This window comes from Gekko japonicus, unplaced genomic scaffold, assembly GCF_001447785.1.
Source record: "Gekko japonicus isolate JY-2015 unplaced genomic scaffold, Gekko_japonicus_V1.1 scaffold498, whole genome shotgun sequence".
Classification (NCBI taxonomy): Eukaryota; Metazoa; Chordata; class Lepidosauria; order Squamata; family Gekkonidae; genus Gekko; species Gekko japonicus.
The window spans coordinates 656,163-666,508 of NW_015177022.1; the positions used below are offsets into that span (position 1 = coordinate 656,163).

The window sequence follows — 10,346 nt, forward strand, 5'->3', positions numbered from 1 at the left end:
AGATAAACGCCCGCAGCCCGCCCGTTCCTTCAAAAGTCAAACAGTCCCTCTAGCATGACCAGGCATCAGGATTGCGTGCCCGTGATTTCCTCGGCTGTGATTCCTCCGTGGGAGGGATTGGCCTCCAAACAAGCCGGGCGTTTAGGACTGCCCGCAGCCTGCTGCATTCCCGAGAGCCATGTTGTCTATGCGCTGAACGCTCCGAAAGAAGCTGGACGGATCGCCTCCTCCCAAGTAAGCGCGCCGGGGAGACTAGCCGCCCAGGCGGGCTCTGTCTGTGGGCGCCGGGCAGCTTCAAGGCGTTCCCGGCCTGGGCAGGACAAAGGAGGAGCCGGGCCTGGGGAAGCAGGTGATCCCACCCGGCAGGGGCGGGCAGCGACCGCCCCCTCGCTCTGACTCGGCAACAGCAGGAGCGGCCGCCGCCGCCGCCGCAGGAGAAGGGACGGACCGGGCTGGGCTGGGCAAGAAAGTTCTCTGCCGGCGGCGCGGCGCGGCGCGGCTGCTGGTTGGAGCACGAAGTTCGCCGGGAACTGCGGTCCGGCTCCGACGCCCGGAGCATGGCGGGAGAGGCCGGAGCAGCCGAGGCTGGATGAGGCGGAGGGGGAGCCGCCTGCCGGGTAGGACGACGCGCCGCAGGAGACGGAGAGGGAGCAGCGCCCCCCTCTCCGCCCCGGCATGGCCCGCTGGATCCCCACCAAGCGGGAGAAGTACGGCGTGGGTGAGTGGCCGCCGCAGGGGATCCCCGCTTTCCGTAGCCCCCGGCCGGGGGCCGTTCTCACGTGCAACCCCGCCTTCGAAAGTTGGCAGGCGCCGGCAGCGGGAGCCTCTCCGTTCCCAGGCTCGAAGCGCGCCCCCCCCCCTCCCAGCACTCCCCTCTCCCGAAAGCTCGCCCCGAAGACTTTTCCTGCTTCTGTTTTCCCTCTTCGAGATCAGAAGAGGAACGGTCTCCTTCTGAAGGATCCCAATTTTCGGAATGGTTCGACCGGCGCTGGATATGCCCTGTATCAAAATGCCCCCCTGCCTTTCTCTAAAGCAGCAAGATCAACCCCCCCCCCCTAGTTCTTTTTTTCTTAAGGATGAGCAGAGGTCCCTTGAAGCAGGCTGGTTACCTATTAACATCCTATCTGTCAGGAGGATAGAGAAAATAATGGGTCTGGCTTCCCCACCCCCTCTCTCCACAACCTGCATGATTATGGATGAAGAGATGCGGCGCGGGTGTGTGTGTGTGTTTCTGATTCACATTAGGGACTGTAAATATGAAACAAGGGAGCGGTAGGTACTCCGGATTAGCATAGACATGAAGGGTGTGTTGATGTTTGAAGGCTGTTTCTCCTTGCTAAGGCTGCCAAGTTCTGCTCTCTCCCTCCTTCTGCGTTCCTGTTCCCCACACTGATGGCCTAACTACTGGCCTACTCCTCCTTTTCCATGTAATTTGTTCTTTCCAGCCCTAAAGCCTGACTCATGACACCCTGAGATCTGCAAACACTTGCTTATCATCTCAGCAGGCTGGGGCGAAGTGGGAGGTTCTCGGCATGTTCTCAGAGGCATGGCTTTATATATCCTAGCGCTGAGCCCTCAGTGGGTGCCGGGGCCAAGCCCGGCAGCAAGGCTCCTGACCTCCTCTTTCCTCTTTCCTTTTTCTGCCATGACCACGATTCCTATGTTAAGACTCTGAACTGCAGGCTGTGGAAGGTCGGTAGTTCAGCAGTTCGAGACCCGAGCGAGCCGCATGACGGAGTGAGCTCCCGTCTCTAGTTCCAGCTCCTGCCAACCTAGCAGTTCGAAAGCAAGAAATTGCAAGGAGATAAATAGGTACCACTTCGGTGGGAAGGTAACCGCGTTCCATGCGCCTTGGTGTTTAGTCATGCCGGCCACGTGACCACGGAAACGTCTTCGGACAGCGCTGGCTCTTCGGCTTTGAAACGGAGATGAGCACTGCAACCCTAGAGTCGGATTCGACTGGCTTTCGAGCAAGGGAACCTTTACCTTTACCTATCCTGCCTTTCTTACGTGTGCTCAAGGAGACTGCCCGTGGGGTTTCTGAAAGCATACTGAAGCCGCCTTCTATTCAGTCACAGCGCTGGTCTCTCAAGGTCAGTCTTGTCAGCTGTCACTGGCAGCCGCTCTCCTGAGTTTTTGGTGAAGGAGGTCTTTCGTAGCCCAGGCTAGCGTGATCTTGTCAGATCTTGAAAGCTAAGCAAGGTCAGCCCTGGCTGCTCTTTGGTCCAGCATCCTCATGCAGAGGCAGACAGTGGCAAGGCACCTCTGAGCACCCCTTGCCTTGAAAACCAAATGGGGTCGCCATTAAGTTGGCTGCGACTGGATGGCAAAAAATGAAACAACAACAAAAAAAACCAGCCAAATAATTTTAACTGGAGATAGTAGGGATTGAACCTTCCGCATGTAAAGCAGGTGCTCTGCTGCTGAGCCTCAGCAGTAGAGTTCTCCCACCCAGGCAGCGATCAGACTGTGACCAGCTTTGCATCAGCAAGATGGCTGCCTCATGTGCCCTACTAACCAGGCCTTGGGCCCTCGAGTACCCAGTGAACTCTTTATGTACTTCTTTCCCCCAAACCCAGACTTCTCTCTCAGTCTCAGTTTCCCCTCTATCTTGCCTTTATCCCCCTACCCTTGTATGACTGACTCCGTTTCTGCTTCTGCGCCTTCTATGCCAAGGGCCTGCCAAACTGTTTGCCACAGGAGCAACTGAAACCTCCTGCAACCACCGTTGTGTCTGGTCTGTCAAGGCTAAGGAGCTAGGCAGAGCAGGCATATGAGTCTCGTCCTGCAGTCACCCCATTGGCTGCCCATCAGTTTACCAGTTCAATTCAAGGCATTGGCTGCCACATGCAAAACCCTACATGGCCTTGGGCCCTCATATCTGCAGGACTGTATCTCTTGCGCTCCCCCATGACAGCATCACTTATCAGAACAGGGCCTTCTGGGGGTGCTGCCCTGCAAATGGGCAAGATCAACAACTGCCCATACACCTGCTTTCTCTGTTGTGGCCCCCACTTTATGGAGTGGTTTGCCTGGTGAGGTCAGGAAGACTCCCACTCTCCTGGCATTCCACAAAATATGTAAAACTGTTATTAATGGTGGTGCTTTTACGGTGGTAATAGGGCTATATTTAGTCAGGAAGATGCTTTAGGAAAAGGAAAGGGACTGTACCACTGTGTTGCTCTGTGTATTACCCTGCTATGAGACAGTGCTATGCACTGTTCAAGATGGCAGGTTGATACTTATGGTTTGTTTCAAATGTCTGCTTAGTTCAGATTTCTGCAGTCTTAATCCTATTACATTGCTTGTTAGATATCAGAAAATTGGTTTGCACTGTGTAATCCACCTTGAGACTCCTTGAGAAATAACCTAAATAAAACAGCAACTGAGTTGGAGTGCTGGGGACCAGTGTTCCCTCTAAGCTGAATTAGTGTGAGCTAGCTCACAGTTTCTTAGCCTCCGGCTCACGCATTTTTGTCTTAGCTCAGGAAGGAGGGCTCCAGAGCAGACTAATTTATGCAGGAGCCAAATGGCTCGCTCACAACTTTAAGGCCGGTAGCTCACAAAGTAAAATTTTTGCTCACAGGACACCACATCTTAGAGGGAACATTGCTGGGGACCTCTCTGACCTTTGTTTTTATCACTTGATGTCCCCCTTTGCTATACAACAGGAGGAAGAAGTCCCTGAACTCTACCCTAACTTGCCTTTCTAAACCACACAGCAAATTTCTTGTGCCTTCCCGTGGCCTACCAGTATGGCATGAGGTGCCCTAAAGAAAACCTTGTTCTTAATCTTTCCCTGAGCTCAGCTCTTTTCTGCAACCTTTTGCCAAGTGCTGGGGGGGGGGGAGCAAGGAGAGACTGACTTCCCTTCCCTGCAGGAGAAGACCTTTGTGTTAATTTCCCTTTCAGCTACCTTATTAGTTTCTTCTTTGGCAGAACCCACTTGGCAATTGTAAAGCCAACTAATGCTCTAACAAAGGGACTGCATCACAAGCACCCACTGTGGGCATTGGTGTATGTCAAGGGCTGAGTACAAATTTTGTGCCAAATTAAATCTTGGCTCTCTGCCAAGAAAAAAAAATGAACACTCTGTAGTCTGAACAAGTTAAGCAAATTGTGCCAGTATGCATATATGCTTGTTGGGCATATAATTCTTTCTGATTTATTTCGCTTGGGCCAGTGGCCTGTGCAGAAAGCTAAAGGCTCATGCCCTGATCAGTGGATGTCCTGCCTAACCTGCACATGGATTCCTCAGATTTCATAGTCAAGCTCGTCCTCTCAGGCTGTAAAGAAGACTTGCTATAAAGAATTAAAAGGTAAAGGTTCCCTTGCTCGAAAGCCAGTCGAATCTGACTCTAGGGTTGCGGTGCTCATCTCCGTTTCCAAGCCGAAGAGCCAGCGCTGTCCGAAGACGTTTCCGTGGTCACGTGGTCGGCATGACTAAACACCAAGGCGCACGGCACGCTGTTACCTTCCCACCGAAGCAGTACCTATTTATCTATTTGCAATTTCTTGCTTTCGAACTGCTAGGTTGGCAGGTATAAAGAATTAGCAGAGCTTTATAGGACTGAATTCTGTGCCAGACACCAACTTCTACTCATGTACAGTGAAAACGTAGAAAACGTGCGTAGCCGTGTTGGTCTGAAGCAGCCGAACAAAGTTTGAGTCCAGTGGCACTTTTAAGATCAACAAAGTTTTATTCGAGGTGGATGAGTGATGTACTGTCGCTCTCTGTACTCTCTGTCACATGACTCTTCTTTCCCATGGCTGTGAACAGAGATCCGGCTGAGGCTTGGTGGTAGTGCATCTGCTTGGCATGAAGACTGTCTCTGGTTCAATTGCTGGCATTTCCAGTTAAAAGGATAGGATAATAGGTGATGAGAAAGGCGTCTGCCTGAGACCTTGGAAAGCTGTTGCCAGTAAGAGCAAACAATACTGCCTTTGATGGGCCAGTGATCTGATGCGGTATAAGGCAGCAGCTTCATGTGTTAATGTGCCTCTCATGACTGAATACCCCAAATACCCTTTCTTCCAGCCCACGATGCCCACTGGCTGTTTCTGGCACGACTCTTTGATTTGACTTCTGTTCCATTTGCTTTCTCAGGTTCTTTGAGTCTTTTCCAACTCTGCTGTTCCTGGATTTTGAATTATGGCTTGCTCTTGACACAGTGCGTCATCTGTACATGAATCATATGAATGCATGTTTTCCTACATATGATGCATTAAGACACTCATGGTCTATGGTCTGGCATCTGGTCTGGCCTCATTTGGAATACTGTGTACAGTTCTGGTCACCGTATTTCTGAAAGGACATTGCAGAGCTGGAAAAAGTGCAGAGGATAGCAGTACAGTGGAGTACCTGCCTTCCTTCCTTATGAGGAAAGGCTGAAGAGTCTGCGATGTTTCAGTTTAGAACAGAGACAACTAAGGGGGAGACATGATAGAGGTTTATAAAATTATACATGGGGTGGAGAGAGTTGAGAAAGAGACATTTTTCTCCCTCTCCCAGAATAGTAGAACTCAAGGGCATCCAATGAAACTGATGGGCAGTAGGTTCAGGATGGACAAAAGGAAATACTACTTTACACAGAGAGTGATTAAAATGTGGAATTCTCTGCCAGAGGATGTAGTGATGGCCACAGGAATAAACAGTTTTAAAAGTGGATTAGATAGATTCATGGCAGATAAGTCTGTCAATGGCTACTAGCTATGGTGACTGAGGGGAACCTCCACATTCAGAGGCACTAAGCCTCTGAATCCCAGAGCCAGGAGGCAACATCAGGGAAAGGTCTCAGCCTCTACGCCCTGCTGCTAGCCATCCAGAGGAACTAGGTGGCCACTGTGTAAGACAGGATGCTGGACTAGATGGACCACTGGTCTGATCCAGCAGGGCTCTTCTTAGGTTCTTATGTAGATTGTTCTAATCTCCCATAGTACTTCCCAGTGGATTGACTTTGTGGGCTGCAAACTTATTTTTCCCTCCTAAGGGCCTTATTTATAGCTTCAGGCCTTTAAGAGATGGCTTGGATGTTTGCTGTTTTGAGCCTGGCCTTGCTTTGTTAACTATCCATGCTTTGTTTACTTAAGGGCTCTTAAAACAGTAATCAAAGTGTCTTGAAAGGAAACTAGGAAAGAGTAGTGCTTGGGAGCCTTTGCTAGTGGCAGGAAACTTAAAAGCACATCTGTGTGTGCTTTCATCACAAAAAGTGTGTGTGTGGGAAATTGCAGTTCTGTATCAAGGTAGCAAGGGGAAAGTACAGTTCTGTGGCTCACATTCATTATGCAAATTAAATGATCAGTTGTGTTCAGCAGTTTGATGGCTTTGAACATGGAGGTTCCATTGACAGATATCTTCTGATCACGGAGTTTGCCCTCTGGACTTCAGAGTTTCTCCCTGGTTTCTGACCACATACTGTCAAAAACGCGAGGAAGATCTAATGTGTATAAGTTGTTTGTATCGCTTCTAGCAGCTGTAAAAATCAACATGTCCGTGGGTACTTCACTGCCCGAGAGAAGGAGCAAAATGAAGTATTTGCACGGGTAATATTCAGCACAAAACACTTATTAAATATTCAGAAGTGTGGATGGGTTATGCATTTCTGACTATTTTAAAGGCATATGTGCCAAATTCTACCTGGTATGCACTTTTTAAGCCTGCTGAGGTATGTAATTGTGTGTAAGGATATCTGTTTTTAAGTGCAAAATGGATAGTGAAAAGGGAAGACTTTGAAGATGCATATTCTTGTTCTCACAAATGTAAAGACCACCCCCAGAAAGGTTTTTCTCTCCCTCCAGGCAGGAAACTAGTAACAACATAACACAACCTTTCCCAAGCTTGTTTATAAGATGTGACCTGTATAGAGTAAGCGTTTTCTCAAGGGAATATCATGAAGGCAGCGGCGGGGGCAGGGGGGGGGGATTAACCACGACAATGTTTTGTTTTTAATTCTTGGATAATCGTAGAAGGCATCTTTATAATCAACTATTTTTGTGTAATGTGGCAGTGGGCTGTTTAGGGGTACAAGGAAGAAGAAGAAGAAGAATAAGAATAATAAGAAGAGATTGGATTTATACCCCGCCCTTCACTTGGAGTCTCAGAGCGGCTTACAAACTCCTTTCCCTTCCCCTCCCCACAACAGACACCCTGTGAGGTGGGTGGGGCTGAGAGAACTCTGACACAAACTGCTCTTTTTCAAGGACAGCTGTGCCAGAGCTTGTGACTGACCCAAGGTCACATCAGCAGGTGCAAGTGGAGGAGTGGGGAATCAAACCCGGTTCTCCCAGATCAGAGTCCGCACAGTGGACTCCCAGTGTTAATTCCTCTGATATCTCATAGAGCCCTGATGACACATGCTCTTTCTCCTCCTATTCCAATGGCACTTTGAACGTGTGGTTTCTTCTTACATTAACTTGCATCAGTATAAAATAGGTGTTGTGTCATTAGATGAGGGTTCTCACCAGAACCTGCTATTTTTGACACCCATTGCTTCATTTGCACTTCACTTTAGCGGGGAGTCTAAATGCCTTTATAGTTAAAACTGCAGGAAGGAGGTTTTCAGTGCCATGGAACAATCAAACCCTTTACTGTAGAGTAATACATGGAGTAGGAAGTGACCCGTGTCAAGGCTGGTTTTACATATTTTTATATCCCTCTTGGAAGATGTGGCCCAAAGACATAGAAAGTTTTAAGAGTTTAGTCCTGCAGCCAAACTGGTATTTCTAGCCATTAGTTAAAAGAAATTCAGGTCCTTGCTATGGAACTATTTCCATGCTTTCTGTTTTCTTGGACCCATTTTTAGTTCCAGAGGGTTGATACATGGATGTTGTTGTCATGATTTTGTTTTCTAACTGTTGACAGTGTACATGTTAAATGCTATGTTGTCTTATCTAAGTTGTTGATTTTTTTTAAATAGGGTGTGTTAAGTCTGCACACTCTGAACTTTGTTTCTTTCTGTGGCTGGAGATGACTCATTCAGAAAACAGGTTTTGTCCTATTACTGTATCGCTGTGGCTTTGCTGGAGGGGTAGGTGATATCAGTCATGGATTTCTGGAATTTGCTGTTGTAGAGAAGTTCAGAAGGCAGGTTGTAGCACTCAGATTCTGGTGGTCTTTCCGAAGCGCTGTGGAGAACTGCTCTGTGTCCTAGAGTTCATTCCAGCAGTTGAATGATTGGTACTGCATTCTGTCCATGTGATGGAACCCAGCTGCGAGCTTATAACTGGCAAAGGGGAAAACTACAGGATAGAGTAGTCTCTGTGCAGAGCACTCCACAGAGTGCTGTGTACAGAGCACTCCACAGCATAGTTATGCAAATAGATGTTGGAGCAAGAACAATAGATTTACCATCTTGCTGGGACGTCACATCTAAAGGGACAGATATTGTAATTTCTTCCTCCTGACCCCAGAGGGGGATGCACTCCCAAGCAGGATGTGCATTCTGATATTTCCAGTCCAAATAAATATCTGATCGGTGTTATTGGTATTTTCTGAATATGTTCGGGTGGTATCTGGTTTTTTCCAGGATACTGGTAAACCTGTTCTGAAAAATATCGGGAATATTTGGGAGTAACTGGGAATACTGGGGTCTAGCATTTTAAGGCGCCCAGGACATTTTTCTTTAATTTTACTGCATGCCTTCTTTCCAAGGCTTGGTATCAGCTTGCCAGGTTGGGGTGGCTTGGATTCTGTGCTTTGAAATCAGTTCTATTGGCCTTGCAACATTGTGTTCTTTGTTCAAGTTAGTTTGTGCTGGATTTTCTGGTTCAGCATTAGGGAATGTACTAAATGAATGAAAGGATTGCCCATTGGCAACAGTGGGAGACGCTGGAATACCCATTAGATATAATGGGAGCCAGGAATGCCAATTCTTGCATGGGCTCCATTGAAATGCGTTAAAGCACATAAAAATTCCAATGAAAATGTGGGACAGATTTAGAAGGATGTTCCCTGGGTGCAGATAGACTGCTCTGGGACTGGCATGATAGTGTCAGCTATGCTGCCATGGGGGTTGGGATGGTCAGGCAGTGTCAGCGTAATTGCTCTTGCATTCCTTTCTGTGCTTCGCCTGGGACTGGGATGCTCAGAAAAGTTTATCTGGTTCCAGGGAATACCATTCCATTCTGGGGACTGTTTTCCCAGTCCCGGAACACTTCTACTACACTCAGGGGCTGTCACTACACTTTGGAGGGGGGCTGTCATTCTGGTTAAAAGACAGGGCTTATGTTAATGCATCTATAGGTCTTCAATAAAGTATTACCTTTCCTGGAAAGTGTGTACTACGTTGCTGGCTGTGGGTTCTGACAGATAGCCCCTGGGAATATCAAGAGTGTAGTGGAACTGAAATGACAGCCCCCAGAGTAGAGCGATAGCCCCGGGGATTGGTATCAGTTCTTGGACTGGAATGATAGCCCCCAAAGTAGAATGACAGCCTCTAGGAACAGAATCAGTATTCTGGGAGGAGAATAACAGGCCTCAGAATGAAACGACAGTCCTTGGAGCCAGATAAACCACTCTGGGACTGGGATGCTCAGAAATGTTTATCTGGTTCCAGGGAATACCATTCCATTCTGGGGACTGTTTTCCCAGTCCCGGAACACTTCTACTACACTCAGGGGCTGTCACTACACTTTGTTTTTAATCCCCTGAAACCGGGGTAGTTTTATTGGTTTTTTGTTACAACTACACAACTACTTAAGAAAGAGGGAAGAAAGAAAAAATGGGAAGGGGAAAAAAAATAAAAAACCCCAGGAAACAAGACAGTAACTGAAAACCCACACTATAACTAAAAACCCAAGAAAGGAAGGTCAAATATAGTTAGTATTCAGTTAGTCATAAAAACACATAACTTTTCGTTTAAAACAATGAATTTAGGAGTTAGTGAGTCCAATTTTAGTAATAATCTGCTAGCTTCTCAGTGTGTACAAAGTCTCACATCTTCTTCAGCCATAATCTTTGAGACTTTGAGAGCTACTTGTGAACTCTTAGTCGTAGATCATATGTTTCTCTGGCCACGGCTCCTTCTGCTCCTGTTAGATCTTCGTCCTCTTCTTCTAGACTCGCTGCTGCGCCCTCTTCTGGTTGCCCGTCTTCTTTCATTCCGAAGAATTGCTTCAACCATTTTTCTGCTTTAAAAACCGAATCAATCTTTTCTCTTTTATCTTTATATTTAAACAGCACCCCTTCGGGGTAAAGCCAGGTGTAAGAAATTTGGTTTATTTGGAGCGTTGAAATAAGTTCTTTGTAGGCTTTTCTCTTCTGTCGAACCTCAAACGGAGTGTCCTTTAGGACCCTGATGCTTGCTTCTCCCAGCTGCAAGGGTTTGGTTGCTGTCGCTTTAAGGATG

The 10,346-nt window shown here is 47.7% G+C and overlaps 1 protein-coding gene across 1 annotated transcript in view; it reads left to right on the top strand.

The window, feature by feature from the left end:
• The first annotated feature begins 675 nt into the window (after positions 1-675).
• Positions 676-10,346, top strand: part of DOCK5 (dedicator of cytokinesis 5) — a 178,144-nt gene continuing 168,473 nt past the window's right edge. Inside the window, exon 1 of the mRNA XM_015427785.1 lies at positions 676-718. Within this exon, the coding sequence (XP_015283271.1) occupies positions 676-718 (43 nt within the window). The remainder of the gene's footprint in view (positions 719-10,346) is intronic.